Source organism: Meles meles, chromosome 18 (assembly GCF_922984935.1).
Source record: "Meles meles chromosome 18, mMelMel3.1 paternal haplotype, whole genome shotgun sequence".
NCBI classification, from domain to species: domain Eukaryota; kingdom Metazoa; phylum Chordata; class Mammalia; order Carnivora; family Mustelidae; genus Meles; species Meles meles.
This window is the reverse complement of record NC_060083.1, coordinates 45723556-45739098: the sequence shown is the minus strand read 5'-3', so window position 1 is coordinate 45739098 and position 15543 is coordinate 45723556. Positions and strand designations below refer to the sequence as shown.

The window sequence follows — 15543 nt, the reverse complement described above, 5'->3', positions numbered from 1 at the left end:
AAAACCCGGAAGGCCCTCGCGGGGAGCCGAGATCCGGCGAGGCGGGGTGCTCCTCGGGTTTTTCAGTGTGTTGCAAATCTAAGAGCTTCTTTCTTGCCTTTTTTTTTTTTGTAACACCCCCCCCCCTTTTATCCCCCCACCCCCCTCGCTTTGGCTTCAGGGTTGCAAAAGCAAAGAGCAATAAAAAAAAAAAAAAAAAAAAAAACCCCGCGCACACACTCAGACACACACCAGTGGCGACAGGGGAGAGTTGGAAAGACGCAGGAGAGAAGCAGGAGGCAGGAGGCAGCGGGGAGGGAGCAATGGGAGCGGGAAGCAGGCAGGTTCCCTCGCAAATCCCCCTCCGGCCCCACGTCGCTTCGCCGGCCCCGGCAGGGGAGCAAGAAGCCGGGCTAGCAGATGGAGGAGTGGAGCTCGCTCTAGGCAGCGGGCTTGGCCGGAGAATGGAGGAGCCGCCAAGCGACCGGCTGATTGGAAGAGAAACGCAGAGCGATGGAGGCGGGGGTAGGAGGACGATTTCTCTGCGGGGACTGGCGGCGGCGTATACGCCCGGGTCGGGCGCTGCAGAGCTTGGCTAGCTTTCAACCCGCGCTCGCCGGCTCCAGCCCCGCGCGCCCCCACCCCCAGCCCTCCCGGCGGCTCCGCAGGTGAGTGCGAGCTGGGGGCAAAAAACCCCAAAAGTCTCAACACGCCCGCCCTGCCCCCCCACACCAAAAAAAAAAAAAAAAAGGAAAGAAAAGCATTTTTTTCTTTTTCTTTTTTTATTCTCGTGCAGCCCCCATCGCTGGTGGGAGGGAAGGGGGTGAGGCTGAGTGGCCCGGAGGAGGCGGAGGGGCCAGGCGAGGCTGGGTGGCCCGGGAGGCGGCGGCGCCGAGGCGGCTCTGACGGGCGAGCGCTCGGAGCGGCGCTGCGCTGCGCCGAGGCGGGCGGGCGGGCGGGCGGAGCGGGGCGGGCGGAGCGCGGCGCGTGGGGCTCGCCATTAGCCGTCGCTCCGCTTCGCCATCTCGGGCTTTGTCTGGCGACTCGCGGCCCCGGCGTCGGCTGCGGCGGAGCTGCGGCTCCGCTCTTCGGCCCGCCGCACCCCTAGGTGCTCCTGGCCCGCGCTCCCATTCACACGCTCGGTAAGTGAGCCCGGGTTCCGCGGATTTCGGGGGAGAGGGGTTGTGCGAGTGGCGGCGCCGCCGATCTCCATGCGCCCGGGCAGGCCTGGGGAGCCATGCCGGGCTGGATTGAACCGGCTCCCAGCGCGGCTCCCCTGCCGAAGCCCATCGTCCCCTTGCTGTTTCCGGGGTGTAAGGAGCAAAGGGGATTACTATTTTTTTTCTTAAAATTTGCAGGGAGGGCATTTTGTGCGGGTAAAAAAAAAATTTTTTTTTTTTTAAGTTTCGTGTGTGTGCTGTTCGGCAGCAGGGAACCGCGAGGTAGGCGCCGAAGCTTGGCGCCGCGATGGGCGTGCGTGCGCCCCAAGCCGGTGGCCACGCTCCGGGGAAGAGGGTGGGCGCGGAGCGCCCGCTCCAGGAGGCGGGAGAGGGGAGCGAGTGAGGACTGCCGTGGAAGCCCGAATCTGAGCTGGGAGGACTTGGGGGAGAGCTCCGAAGCAGGGCTGCGGGCACCCCTCAGTCTCCCCGGCCGCCGGGGGGCCCTCCGGGCACCCTCTCTGCGGCCGCGCCTCGCGCCCTCCCTCCAGCGCGGGCCGAGTCTGCTAGTTCCCCCGCGGGTCTGGCGAGGTCGCTCTCGGCGCCCGCCCGCCCGCCTGGGCTCCGAGCCCCGCCGCCATCCGGGCGGCTGCGTGTCTCCCTGCCCCGGCCCCCCCGCCCTCCCCGGCGGCGGCGGCGGCAGCAGCAGCAGCAGCAGCCGCCGCCGCCGCCACCACCACCACCCCCCTCCCCTCCTTCCTTCCCTCCGCCTCGGCCGCCCGGGTCCCCCCAGCTCCCGCCCCTCCTCCCAGCTGCCCCCCGCGGAGCCCGCCCGGGCAGGCTGTGGGAGGGAGCGGAGCCGGCGAGGCGGGCGGGCTGGCGCTCGCTCCCCGGGGGTCGGTGTGCGCTCTACGGGGAAGGACGCGCTCGCTGCCCCGCTTCTCCCGCCCCCCCTCCCGCTCCTCCTCCTCCCTTCTCCCTCCTCCTCCCCGCTCCGGCGGCGGAGGCTGCGGCGGCGGCGGGGGGTGTGCGAGCTGAGGCCGGGGCCGGCGGGCGGGCGGCGGGCGGGCTGCCTGCAGGCGGAGGGCGCTGTGCTTTGTGCTTTTCGCCGCGAGGAGCAGCAGGCAGCAGCAGCCACAGCCGCCGCCGCCACAGCAGCAGCCGCCGCCCCAGCGCCGCCGCCGCCGCCGCGCCCGGAGGAGGAGCCGCTGCCGCCGCGGGAGGGAGCTGCGGCTGTGCCCGGCCGAGCGGGGGAGGGCGCCGCCGCTCAGAGCCGGGGAGGGAGCCGCCGGAGCGGGAAGCCCGGAGGCCGCGCTGCGCCGGGTAACCGAGGTGGCTGAAGACGCGCGCCGGGGTCGGGGCCGGGGCCGGGCGGCGGGGAGCGAACCGCGGGTGCTGTAGACACCTGGGGGCACCCGGGGCGCTCTCCAGGCAGGGGGCTGGACGAAAGAGGATCAGGGCACTGGAGAGGACGCCGAGAACCGGGGGAGGGGAGGGCAGGAAGCGAGGCCCGAGCCGAGCCCTGGCCGCGGGCAGAGGAGCCCGCGCTTCTCCGAGCCGGCAGGCGCAGTTCTCGCCGGCCGCCGGAGGGGGCGGCGGGGCCGGTGAGCGCTGCGCCCCCGCCTCCCGGCCGCCGTCCTCCCGCCCTCTCCTTGGCTCGGCTCCCCGGAGGCCGGGGCGGGGGCGCCGGCGGGGCTGGGCCGCAAGCTCGGGGGAGGAGGCGGCGGTTCCCGCCGTGGTCGCGCCTCTGCGCCGGGCTCCTCCGTGCGCGTCGGGGTGGCTGGGCGGTGGCGGCGCCTCTGGCTGGGGTGGGTGGCTCGGGGGCGGGGGGCAGGCTGGGCCGCTTCTCTCCGGCTGCTCGCCCGCCTGGGCGGGCGGGGACGGCGTCGGGAGCCCGAGAAGGGGGGGCGACGGGAATCCGGATCCGGTCCCCGGGGGCGGTGCGGCCGCTGCGCTCCGGGCCCGGCGGCGGCTGCGCTGCGTCCGGGTCCCCGCCGGGTTGCGGAGGCGGGGGGAACCGGCCGGGGGGAGGCGGGAGGAGGAGACTGCGGCGCGTGCCCGCTTCCTCGGCCGCGCGCGCCCTTTACCCGCCCTTCCTCCTCCCCCGCCCTCCAGCCTGGGGCCTCCCCGGGGCGGGCGCACAGAGGAGGAGGAGATTTTTTTTTTTTTTTTTTTTTTGGCCCGGGTGGGGGAAGGAGGGCGGAGGGCGGGCGCTAGCTGCACGCGGGAGCTGGGAGCAGTCTCTCGCGTGGGCAGGGGAGGGCGCACGCGGTGGAGCCGGACTGCAGGGGCGCGCGGGGTGGGGGGCGCACTCCTACACCCACCGACCCATTAGGTCTGCTAGGGTCTTGGCAGGGTCTCCGCGAGAGTGTGGATTTGTGCCCCCCCTCCCCTTTGGGGGAGGGAGGAATAGAAAGTCTCTCACCTCGCATCCCCGCCTGAGTGGGGACTGGTATCTCTCCTAAAGGGTGAGGTGGTTTTGACCGCGGGTTGCCCGGCCAGCACGACCCAACGAGGTGGCTGGAGGAGGTGGCTGGACGGCTAAAGAATGAACGGAGAAGCTGACTGCCCCACAGACCTGGAAATGGCCGCCCCCAAAGGCCAAGGTAGGAGCTCTTTAACTTAACGTCCTCTTCTCCCACATGGTTGTCTGCAGGGCCTACTCCCCTTGGAAAGGGGTTAGACAGTCTGCATTCTCTGAATTGAGATGAGGAAGGTATATTCAGTTTCGGGAGTCCAGTTTGGCCAACCCCAAATTATTTGGCATCGAGGCTATAAAATGTTATTTTTCACACTCCATTCTTCTGCTTAGAGAGGCCTGTGCAGGCCAGAGTGTGTCCTTTCCTCACCCTGTGTCCTGGAATGGGAGGAAGGATGAGGAATGTGGGGGAAGGGGGAGAAGAAAAGGATTGGGAAGGCTTTCTAGGTGTTTTATTGTTATTCAGAGGACAAAGTTTTTGGTGAGGCAGGTGGAGGGAGTGGGTATTTTGGTGGTCTGAGGCTCCCAGCCATAGGAGGTCCATAACTAGACCCTACCCCTCCTTGGGGACTCCTTGTGCATGGGGGCAAGGGGTAGGACAAAGCTGAGCATCTGGCCCTGACTGTGGGACACAGAGAGGAGAGAGGATTATTGTCCCATGTGACCCACCCAGTGGAAACCCTGACCCAGGTTCCCAGATGCGAATGCAAATGAAGAGCCCTTTTGACTCCTAGCCCTTGGCTATCTGTTCTTCCAGCCTACCTTCCAGAGAGGCCTACTAGAGGTGTGTTTTCAATGGCTGGAAATAGCTGGTTCAGAACCCCCCCCCCCTTTTTTTTTTGCCTCCATGGGGAGTTGGACCCAGAAGACAACCCAGAATTCTGGGGGTTCTCTTCTCCTGAGAGCCTTGCCCACCTGCCAGCCCTGTATGGTTTTTCCATTTCCATTCCATTTTCCTTACTTGCCCCCAAATTATTCGTGTCTCTAATGTTAGCTTCCAGCTGTGTTGGAGAGAAATGTCTGCATGGGTTCTCTTTCGTGCCCACACTCCATCCTCAGTCCTTGAACATCTGTGGGATCCCCCTAGAACTTAAACTTGGCATCACATTTAGATGTGTTGCGCCTCCCTGCTTCTCTCCCCTCTCCCAGTAAGTTAGCTGTTTGCCCACCAAGCCCCAAAACGCTGTAACTTCATTCTTTTCTCTTCGCTACAATAAATAGTAGCCTGTGGTAGCCTGGCATGTGATCATAGTTTTGAAGGAAGCCAGACTTGACTTCAGGTCTGGCTTTCTAGGTATGATACTGTCTGGACTGGACTTCCTGTTTTAATCCATAGGGTCGCAGTTTTCCCTTATGACTAGGTCATGTCTTGTCTTTACCTTCAGATTGGAGGTAAACAGGGATTTGGGATGCTCTGGGAAAGAAGGGTTGAGCCCTTAAGGGCTGGGGAACAGACGAGGGGAAAGCATGAGCTGGGCGGGATTACCTTTCTTACCCCTCCCCAGACCGCTGGTCTCAGGAAGACATGCTGACTTTGCTGGAATGCATGAAGAACAACCTTCCATCCAATGACAGCTCCAAGTTCAAAACCACCGAGTCACATATGGACTGGGAAAAAGTAGCCTTTAAAGACTTTTCTGGAGACATGTGCAAGCTCAAATGGGTGGAGATTTCTAATGAGGTAACTGACACCCACACCCACACACACACCCCGCTTTCCTGACACATCTGTGTGAACCCCTGCCTCAACCTTCCTGGTGGGGGAGAGGAAACAGAAGTCTATAAACAGGAAGGAAAGAGACCAGGCGAGGTGCTCATGTGGTCGCCCTTGCGCATTTGGGAGGTGGCACGGTTGACAGCACTGGCCTAGAGTTCTCAGTTCTGCCACTTTCTAGCTGTGTGGCCTTGAATACTTACCGTTTTGGAGCTTCTGTCGCCTGAGCTGTTCTGGGGAATGAATGAGGTGCTGGCATGGACAACACATCGAGGTCAGGGGGTCACCTTGTTGCTGTCCTTTGGTGTGTACGGACTGCCTGGTCCTCTGTCGGAGGCATGGGCCAGCGTCTGGGTGTCAGGGGCTGAGCTGTGGCTTTTGCCCTCTGCCCCTCCCCCTTCGATAAATTCAGTCTAGTGGAAATTAGAGGAGACCCACTGGCAAAGGGGGGGTACGCTCTGGGGTGGTGTCCCTTTTTGAACTTCCCCTCGCACTCACTGCCCTTCTTCCTCCAGGTGAGGAAGTTCCGAACGTTGACAGAATTGATCCTTGACGCTCAGGAACACGTTAAAAATCCTTACAAAGGCAAAAAACTCAAGGTGAGTTTCCAGGAGGCGGAGCGTGACCTGCAGGAGAGGAATGGGCCAGAGAAGGGATCCTGTCTGACCTTCACCGTGTCCTTGACCCTCCTTCCAGAAACACCCGGACTTCCCAAAGAAGCCCCTGACCCCTTATTTCCGCTTCTTCATGGAGAAGCGGGCCAAGTACGCGAAGCTCCACCCTGAGATGAGCAACTTGGACCTGACCAAGATTCTGTCCAAGAAATACAAGGAGCTGCCGGAGAAGAAGAAGGTGGGGGGAGGGGGGCGAGGCAGGGAGGGGGGCGAGGCAGGGAGCAGCTGGTGCATTGTGGGTCAGCCATGACGGGGAGGCTTAGACAGAGGGCTTCAACATTGGGTGGGGTGGGTCACAGAGCAGAGTGTAGGGCCTCGGGCAGCCACACTCGACCTCCTCCGCCGGGTTCCCTGCACGGTCAGGCACAGGCACTGTGGAAGGCATAATAACCCGGACTGTAGCAGGCTCTCAGACCGTGGAAGGCATAATAACCCGGACTGTAGCAGGCTCTCAGACCACCCTTCCCCACCCTAGACAGTCTGCAGTGTTCTCTCATACAGCTCAGCTTCTGGGCTCGCGTTCTCACGGTCGGGTCCGGCCAGCCCAGCGGTTCACCCTCTGACAATCCCCTCCCCCCAACCAACCTTGGTCTCATCTGATGCATGCAGTCAGTATCCCCATACGGGGAACCCCTGGAGAAGGGGTTATGCCAGTTGTGTGGGCACGGAGCTGAGGCTCCGGAGGGACTCGGGTCCCCAGTCCCGCAGCCAGTGACAGCAGAACAGGGATCAGGCGCACTTCTCACTGCCCCGCGCACACGTGAAGTGGGCTTCCTTCCTCTATGCGCGTGTTTGCCCAAGGATGCACCAGCATCCCTCGTGGCCTCCCACTGTCCCGGGCTTTTGGAGATCGTTGATCTTAAGCAGAGGTTGCCCCGGTCTCCCTGGCAGGGTTGGACCCTGTCCCGCACTTTGAAGTTGAGTGGACCCTCCCTGCGGCTGGCAGCCAGGCCATGGAGGGGCCTGCTGCTGGGCCCTGAGCGAGATGGGGCCGATGGGGCCAGGGTGGGGTGGGGAGAATGAACAGCAAGGGTGCTGCAAAGGTGTGGGGGAGGGGCAGGGGGAGGGAGAGGCGGGCACATCTGCAGGAAGAAGAGATCAAGATACACACAGCCAGCGTGTAGCCTCTCACCTTCTCTCTTTGTGCCCTGTGGCTGTGCGCTCACCCCCCCCCCCCGATTCTGTACCCAAAAAGGAGCCAGCTTGGCAGGGTGCAACCAGCTGTCTACCACTGCTGCCCAGGCCCAGTGGGGGTAGGAAGTGGCAGAGTTCTCCTTGGCCCCTCTGATGGGGAGGTCATGGAGCAGACTGCGCACATGACGCCCAGACACTCCGGGCATGGGAGGCAGATGCCCAGGGTCCCAGGACTGGGGAGGGCTAAGACATGATGTGGTAGAGCGGACAGGGCGCTGGCCTGGGGGACCCGAGACTTGGGCCTGATGATCTGACTACCCCTGAGTTGTTCTGTGCATGACCTGCGGTAAGTTCCTTTGTTTCTCTGGACCTGGTCTTTGTCTCAGGTGCGGAGGGTAAGCCCAGCCCTGTGCATGAGTGACTTCTTGTTCCGAGAGCCACTGTTCTGTGTGAGGAGGGCTGAGACTGGGGCAGAGTGGGCTGGGCTCTGCTCCCTGTGTTCTACAGGAACCACAGGGGAAAGTGAGACTGTCCCTGTGCCTGGTACCTCTTCCGGGAGAGGCGGGGGTTGGGGTTCAGTTGCTGTGAGCCTCTGGACCCTCCCAAGGCTGACTCTTGTGACTCAGGGAAAAAGGGAGAAAGGAGAGCTGGACATTGAGTGGTAGTCAGGACAGGAGGTAGGTAGGGAAAGGAAAGAGGTGGGAAAGGAAGGAAGAGTGAGGAATGGAGAGGCAGGAACAAGACAGGGAGGGTAGTCGCGTGATGGCGGGAAAGCGGTGGAGGAGAAGGAAGAGAAGCCAAGGCAGAGGAGAGCCAGTGGGGTGGGGAAGGGAGGGCTGGAGGAGTCTGCCAGCCAGGAGCCAGGGAGAAGGTGATGGGAGGGGGTTCAGAATGGGGAAGGCATGTGAAGGATAGTAGCCGGGGGACCTGAGGTACTATACAGGGTACCACTCAGCAAATCTGGAAGGAAATCCAAATTCAGGGGACCGATCTGTTAGAATATCATTTATGTTGTAAGAGTTCGCTCTGGGTGCCTTCAACACCGTCTCCCCTCAGGCCTTGGAAGCAGGACTCGGCCTGTCCCTGGCCCCGTGGGCCGCCTTGGAGGCAGCAGACCAATACCAGCTGCCACAGACACGGGAGGAAGGAAGAATAGGGACAAGGCCCACACCTCCTGACTCATCGTGGGGAGTTTGCGGTGTTGGGGGAGGGGGAGGTAGGGTCAGGGGGAGTCCCAGCCCTGTCACTGCTCAGTGTGACTGGGCGAGGCCTCGTCCTGCTTCTGGGACTCTCCCTCTCTTAGCAGGAGAGACCAGGACATAGAATGTGTCCTGGGAGACCCCTGTAGCTCCCGCTGCCTGGTTCTAAGCCGACAGTCTGGGCTATGGTTGAGTCTCCCCAACCCACTGGAAGGCAGGCCACCATCCCCTGCCAGCTCACGCCACCCTGTGTCTGTCCACGTCACTACTGGGAGGCAAAATAGCTAGCAAGGAGCGCTCAGTGGCTTTTATAGCTCAGGCTTTGGGTCGTGGATGACCCTGTCCCCTCCTCCCCCAGATGAAATATATTCAGGACTTCCAGAGAGAGAAACAGGAGTTCGAGCGAAACCTGGCCCGGTTCAGGTAAGGCAGTGGATCCCAGAGGAGGGCCACAGGGCACTGGGTGTGGCAGGATAGGGTAACCCCGACCAGGGCCTTAATCTTGCCCTCTGAGGCGTGGAAGATGGACGGGTCACATGTTGACCCTAATGGGTCATACTCAAGGGCAGGGATAAGCAGGTAGCCACTGTCCCACTAGGCCCCAATGGATAGGCCGTGGAGCCTTGGTGGGTGGGGCAGCTAGCCAGGATCTCCCTGGCAGGGTCTCCCGTATCCACTGACTGTTGCTCCCCACGCCCTGGCTAGGGAGGATCACCCTGATCTAATCCAGAATGCCAAGAAGTCGGACATCCCCGAGAAGCCCAAAACCCCCCAGCAGCTGTGGTACACCCACGAGAAGAAGGTGTATCTCAAAGTGCGGCCAGATGTGAGTGTCCGGCCCGGGGGCAGGGATGGAGGGCGCACGGTGGTGGCAAGGGGGGAGCCGCGCCAGGTCGGCTGGGCATGGTGCAGGGGAGCAGGAGAGGAGGCCCCTCCCCAGGGGTGGGCTGCATGGACAGGGCCTGGGCCAGCTGGCGTGCGAGTGTGTGTGTGCGTGCGTGTGTGAGCCTGTCCCCTTGCACCTAGGCGGGACCCCCGCCTCTCCACTTTCCCCTCCTGGCCTGTGGGGGACACTCATGTGACCTCCTGTGGCCTGAGGGGGCGGGGGCCTCTGTGCCCCCCTCCCCCCTCCCCTTCCCCTTCCCCCGGCTGCCTGTGTGTGTCTGACGGCTTTTGGTTTGCAGGCCACTACGAAGGAGGTGAAGGACTCCCTGGGGAAGCAGTGGTCTCAGCTCTCGGACAAAAAGAGGCTGAAATGGATTCATAAGGCCCTGGAGCAGCGGAAGGAGTACGAGGTTAGGCTTCCGCTGCGCTCCTCCCCGTCCGGCTCTTCAAGAGCCTCTGCCCTCTGACTCTGCGGCCTCCGCACTCTGCGGGAGGCAGTCTTTCCCTGCCCCTCTGTTGAGGGAGGGGCCTTCTGGGCCCCTTGCCTCTGCCCCTACCTTCCCTGCCCCCCTCCCCACCATGAGATCTCAGGCTAGGGCAGGGCAGGGCGCCATGTCTCGTGTGACGGAGCAGACACACGGCCACCCCCCAGCTTTTGCTCCCTGCCTCCCCTCCCCAGCGGCTCTCCCCGCCCCGGCCCCCCCTGCTAACCCCACCCCGCCGTTGCCCTCCGTCCCCCCACCTCACTCTGCAGGAGATTATGCGTGACTATATCCAGAAGCACCCTGAGCTGAACATCAGTGAGGAGGGCATCACCAAGTCCACCCTCACCAAGGCCGAACGCCAGCTCAAGGACAAGTTTGATGGGCGACCCACCAAGCCACCTCCGTAAGCGCCACCGCCTCGGGTCGGGGTTGGGGGGATGAGTGGGCCACTGGGCATCGAGGGAGTCCAGACAGCAGAAGACCTCGGCCAGGCTCCGGAGTTGAGGAAGCCCTGGTCCCTCAGGGAGGAGGCTCAGGGGAGATCGCGTCTTCTTTCCCGCCGGTTCTGACAGGAACAGCTACTCGCTGTACTGCGCCGAGCTGATGGCCAACATGAAGGATGTGCCCAGCACGGAACGCATGGTGCTCTGCAGCCAGCAGTGGAAGCTGCTGTCCCAGAAGGAGAAGGACGCCTACCACAAGAAGTGTGACCAGGTGAGCCGCGTGGAGGGCAACTGCCAGAGACGCTTAGGCCTGGCCTTGGGACTTTGAAGCTGGAAATCTGACCCCGGCGAGGGGTCCGTCAGTGGTCGGGCGGGCGGATCTCGGGTCCCCCGCTCCAGACTCAGTGCTGTGCGAGGTTTGGCATCTGGGCTGTGGAGGGAGATGAGGCCCCATCCGGGCTCTGGACGTTTTGTAGAGGGTTATGGTGCCTTGAGAATCAGCGGGTTCGTTCCCAGACTGACCCCAACTCCCCTTCTGTTCCCAGAAAAAGAAGGATTACGAGGTGGAACTGCTCCGTTTCCTAGAGGTGAGTGTTCCTGTAGGCGGGGCATCGGGCAGACGGAGGCCTTGGGGTTTAAGGCCCTTTGGACCACCCCCCCCACCCCCCCATCCCCCCCGGGAGCCAGCTGGCAGCCAGGTGCGCAGCCCCAAGCCACATCTTGTCTTCGCACCAGAGCCTGCCTGAGGAGGAACAGCAGCGGGTCCTGGGGGAGGAGAAGATGCTGAGCATCAACAAGAAGCAGGCCACCAGCCCAGCCTCCAAGAAGCCCTCGCAGGAAGGGGGCAAGGTACACAGTGGGCACGACTGACTGGGGGGTAGGCAGGGGAAAGTGGGGCTACCCGCCATCACCCCCATGGCCCCCGACCTCCTTTGTCCACCTCCAGGGCGGCTCGGAGAAGCCTAAGCGGCCGGTGTCAGCCATGTTCATCTTCTCTGAAGAGAAGCGGCGGCAGCTTCAAGAAGAGCGGCCTGAGCTCTCGGAGAGCGAGCTGACCCGCCTTCTGGCTCGCATGTGGAACGACTTGTCGGAGAAGAAGAAGGTCGGGGTCCTGCCCGCTTGTCTCCCAGGGTCTAGCTGCACTGCCTCAGGCTTGGCCTGTGTGGGCCCCAGTTGTGCCTGGGCTAGGACGCCAGGGCTGGGAGCTCGGCAGGCCGGAAGGCGGGAAGCTCTCTGAGGAGGGCCTCGGCTCCCTCCGGGAGCAGAGCTGGTTGGCGGGCCAGGCTGGCGACTTCTGCACCAGCCCATGCTGCCTCCAAGGAGCCTCCGACCCTGCCCTGGCCCGGGGGGAAGAGCCTTCCAGAGCTGGACGGGGAACGCGCGCCCCCTGGGGGCGGCAGGAAGGCTAACTCCCCTGCTCTCCCTCTGCAGGCCAAGTACAAGGCCCGGGAGGCGGCGCTGAAGGCCCAGTCTGAGAGGAAGCCGGGTGGGGACCGCGAGGAACGGGGCAAGCTGCCGGAGTCGCCCAAGAGAGCCGAGGAGATCTGGCAACAGAGCGTCATTGGGGACTACCTGGCCCGCTTCAAGGTGGCAGGGAGCCTGAAAGGGGTGGTTCCCTCCCTGCCTACCGCTGCTGCCCCCAGCCCCAGGTGACCCCTCCCATAGCTGACACCCCTGTTTGTCTCCAGAATGACCGGGTGAAGGCCTTGAAAGCCATGGAGATGACCTGGAACAACATGGAGAAGAAGGAGAAACTGATGTGGATTAAGAAGGCAGCCGAAGACCAAAAGCGATACGAGGTGGGAAGAAGGGTTCAGCTGGTCAGCGCAGGGCAGGGGTAAGGGGGCATGGTGAGCTCAGTGGACCCTGGGCCACCTCCCTCCGCTTTGGGGGTCGGAGCACCCTTGCCCCAGCAGAGCTGGGGCCGTGGAGCCAGGAGCCCCAGTCTTGGTTGTGTGATCCTGAGCAAACCTCCCACCTTCCTTCTTTGAACCTCAGTCACGTGTCAGTACAGGGGGGCGGTGATACCGGTCACACGAGCGTGGTTGTGACAAGCACTTTCGAGCAGCGGCGCCTGACCCAGGTGCGAGCTGTGAGGACGTTGCTCCCTAGCCGTGCCTCCGTTTCGCAGGCACTGATGGCATGGGGCGGGAGGTAGAAATATTTCCGGGTGTGGGGTGGAGTGCGCGTGACCCTTCCGGGTGTCCCTGCAGAGAGAGCTGAGTGAGATGCGGGCACCCCCTGCCGCTGCGAACTCCTCCAAGAAGATGAAGTTCCAAGGAGAACCGAAGAAGCCTCCCATGTGAGTCAGAGGGCCGCAACCCACGCTGGCGGCGGGGAGGGTCTCGGCTAGCGGCTAGCCGTCTTGGCGTTCTAACCCTCCCTGCACCGCCCCACCTCCTAGGAATGGTTACCAGAAGTTCTCCCAGGAGCTGCTGTCCAACGGGGAGCTGAACCACCTGCCACTGAAAGAACGTATGGTGGAGATCGGCAGCCGCTGGCAGCGCATCTCCCAGAGCCAGAAGGAGCACTACAAGAAGTTGGCGGAGGAGCAGCAGAAGCAGTACAAAGTACACCTGGACCTCTGGGTCAAGGTGAGAGGGCTGGGGACCCTTGGAAGAAGGCAGCGGTGTCTGGCTGGTCTACATTCATGATTTCGTTCAGCCTCCCAGCCGTCCTGTAGGGCAGTGACTGCTATTGGGGGAAGAAACCAAGGTTCAGAGAGGTTAAGTAACTTATCCAAGGTCACACTGCTAGTTAAGTGAGAATAATCCAAATCAGGTTGCCTTTTCCTCCCTCCAGCTGGGACCAGAGGACCTCTCCCAGGCTCTGGTTTGGCCCCAAGCCTCTGCGCTGCTCCCCTTCTGCACCTTGGTTGAGCAGTCAGATCTGTAACAAGGGGAGAGTCACCTGTGTCTGCCCCCAGCTATCCAGTCGGGTCAGCCAGGAACCCTGGGAGATCCTGGGGTTTAAGTGTGCAGAGATTTGGGGAGCCCCGGATCCCCTCTGGGGCTCCAGGCTCTGGAGCCCTCCCGGAAGCAGGAGTGATGATGCGAGGCTGTGGTGGTCGTTGTGGGGGCTACTCTGAGCTGAGGAAGGACTGACTACGGAAGCTCCGCTTGGGTACAACAGTAGAAGGGACATGAAAACCGATAGTCCTGGGACGGGGTGGCTTTGAGAAGGACTCGGGGCATCTCCAGCAGTAGCACTGGAGCTGTGTGCTCGGACCCGGGGGCGGGGGGAGGGCTGTGTGTATGGGGAGAGCGGCAGGGGTAGAACAGGGTAACGGTATGTGAGGGCTTAGCCCCCTGCCTGGCGCTCAGCCCGCATACTCAGTCAGTGCGGGTGGCATGCCAACCTTCACCTGCTTCTCTGTCTCCTGCAGAGCCTGTCTCCCCAGGACCGTGCGGCCTATAAAGAGTACATCTCCAATGTGAGTCTGGGAGCAGGGCGGTGCTGGGGACAGGGAGGGTTGGGGGGGGGGGGGGCTGTTGTCTGGCACTCACGGCTGCTGCTTTGTCTACATCGCCGTCCTTGCCTACAGAAACGTAAGAGCATGACCAAGCTGCGAGGCCCGAACCCCAAGTCCAGCCGGACTGCCTTGCAGTCCAAGTCGGTAAGGAGCTCCTCCCAGACTGGGTGGGGCGGTGTCCCTGATGCCCAGAGGGGTGTAGCAGGGACCACCCCTGATGTGCCTCTGCCCCTCCCAGGAGTCTGAGGAGGATGATGAAGAGGATGAGGAGGACGAGGACGAGGATGAAGAGGAGGAGGACGACGAGAACGGGGACTCCTCAGAGGACGGGGGGGACTCCTCAGAGTCGAGCAGTGAGGATGAGAGCGAGGACGGAGATGAGGTCAGGCGGGGGGGCATGAGGGGGGAGGGGGGGCTTGCCAGGCCTGGCCTGTGGTCACCGCATTCCTTGCCCCCCAGAATGAGGAGGATGACGACGAGGACGACGACGAGGATGACGATGAGGACGAGGACAATGAGTCTGAGGGCAGCAGCTCCAGCTCTTCCTCCTCGGGGGACTCCTCGGACTCTGACTCCAACTGAGGCCTGGTCCCACCCAGGGCTCCCCTCCCCAACTGACCACCTTTGTTTCTCCCCCATGTTCTGTCCCCTGCCCCCTGGCCTCCCCCACTTTCTTTTTCTTTTACTTTCTTTCTTTTTTTTTTTTTTAAATTTGGTGGGGGAGGGGCTGGAGGAGCCCAGGCCAGGACTCTGCAGCCTCAGAGACATCGGCCCTGGTGGGGGGGCCCTCCAGGGAGCGCAACCATCAGACTGAGCCACCACTGGACCGGCCCGGCCCACCCCTCTTCTGCACTTGCGGTTCCGTCATGGACAATGGACCTGGGAGTGGGGTGGGGGGGGTCCCAAAGAGTCCAGTGAGGCCCTCCACACCTGCAGCCCAACCCATGGGAGGGTGGAAGCTCGGGGAAGACCCCTCCCTTCCCAGAGGGGCTTGCCGACTGGACCCCTGCGTTGGAACTGGAGGCAGGGAACGGTGGGGAGAGGAGGGCAGGAGCCTCAGAAAACGGGCGCCGCCCCCTAGCCCTCTCCCCTGCCCTCTGCAGGAAGGAGCTGCCCATACCCACTCGTGGGGGGAGGGGGCAGAAGTGTTTTTTATATATGTGTATATATTTTTTTTTTTAAGCTCTGAGCTGTCAACGAGACGTTTCCTACCGATCTCGGCTGCCGTCTCTGTTGTCATTTCTGGGAGAGGGAGGGCTTAGGGGGTAGGTTTGGGACTTTTTTTAAAACGGTCTTGACACGAATGGAAAAGCGTGTGTGCGTGTGTGTCGCCTGTACATAGCATGGGTGCACCTGTGGATGTGTGCAAAGGCGTGTGTGTGTGCGTGCGTGTGTATGCATGTGTGTAAGAGAAGGGGGAGTCCACCTCAGTCTGTGAATCCGGTGAGTGGGCTGGTGAGGGCCAGGGAGACACTGATCCTGGCGGGAACAGGCTAGGGCAGCCCCTCTCTCCACATTCTCTGCTTTGCCTAATCTCTGATTCGATTGGGGGGTGGGGGCTGGGGGCGGGTACCGAAGCCACTCTCCTGCTTCCTATAGCTGCTTCCCTCTGCCAGGGCCACGTGACTGAGCCCCCGCTGGGCTCCGGCGGGGCATTGGGAGGGGGACAGACTGGGTGATCCTAAGAGCCTTTTATGTAGTGGGAAAAGGCCTTCCCAGTTCATTTGAGAGGTTGCCTGGCCCCCTTAGGCTCAGTAACTGGGCTTCAAGAAGTATATTGAAAGCTCTTAACATATACCCCTTTTCCCTATATTCTCCAGCTCCCCCACCAACCCCCATTCCTTTGATTTCTCAGGTCTGCTCCCCTCCCCGCCCCTCCAAACACCCAGCTGGGGAAGGGGTCTGCAAAGGCTGTTTTTGCA

General features: G+C 62.4%; 2 protein-coding genes across 7 annotated transcripts; one reads left to right on the top strand and one right to left on the bottom strand.

The window, feature by feature from the left end:
- The first annotated feature begins 274 nt into the window (after positions 1–274).
- Positions 275–14836, top strand: UBTF (upstream binding transcription factor). Of its 6 annotated transcripts, none has more exons than XM_045985010.1 (21): positions 275–647; positions 3604–3742; positions 5121–5296; positions 5845–5928; positions 6026–6181; positions 8695–8759; positions 9042–9162; positions 9521–9631; positions 9976–10109; positions 10279–10420; positions 10695–10736; positions 10885–10998; positions 11096–11251; positions 11581–11736; positions 11838–11948; positions 12363–12451; positions 12554–12743; positions 13535–13582; positions 13694–13765; positions 13860–14003; positions 14081–14836. In XM_045985010.1, exons 2-21 carry the CDS (start codon positions 3685–3687, stop codon positions 14201–14203), a joined length of 2292 nt encoding a protein of 763 aa, XP_045840966.1. In that variant the 5' UTR covers positions 275–647; positions 3604–3684; the 3' UTR covers positions 14204–14836. The 6 variants fall into 6 exon arrangements, with proteins under 6 accessions (XP_045840966.1, XP_045840963.1, XP_045840968.1 ...); XM_045985007.1 differs by lacking the exon at positions 275–647 and adding an exon at positions 840–1121; XM_045985009.1 differs by lacking the exon at positions 275–647 and adding an exon at positions 2327–2459.
- LOC123930059 (basic salivary proline-rich protein 4-like) lies at positions 980–3568 on the bottom strand. The gene is made up of 3 exons (XM_045986268.1): positions 3562–3568; positions 2130–3181; positions 980–1279 (listed from the first exon to the last, which is right to left on the bottom strand). The coding sequence occupies exons 1-3, from the start codon at positions 3566–3568 to the stop codon at positions 980–982; spliced, it is 1359 nt and encodes a 452-aa protein (XP_045842224.1).
- Positions 14837–15543: the final 707 nt, after the last annotated feature.

Excerpts from the sequence above, each read along its gene's own strand:
- LOC123930059 (XM_045986268.1), bottom strand. Across the intron at positions 1,280-2,129 it reads CCGCAGCCTCCGCCGCCGGA|CAAGGGGACGATGGGCTTCG; the intron begins GCGGGGAGGAGG and ends CCCCGGAAACAG.
- UBTF (XM_045985010.1), top strand. The coding sequence starts at position 3,685 with ATGAACGGAGAAGCTGACTGCCCCACAGACCTGGAAATGGCCGCCCCC. Across the intron at positions 5,297-5,844 it reads GGGTGGAGATTTCTAATGAG|GTGAGGAAGTTCCGAACGTT; the intron begins GTAACTGACACC and ends TTCTTCCTCCAG. Across the intron at positions 10,421-10,694 it reads ACCACAAGAAGTGTGACCAG|AAAAAGAAGGATTACGAGGT; the intron begins GTGAGCCGCGTG and ends TTCTGTTCCCAG.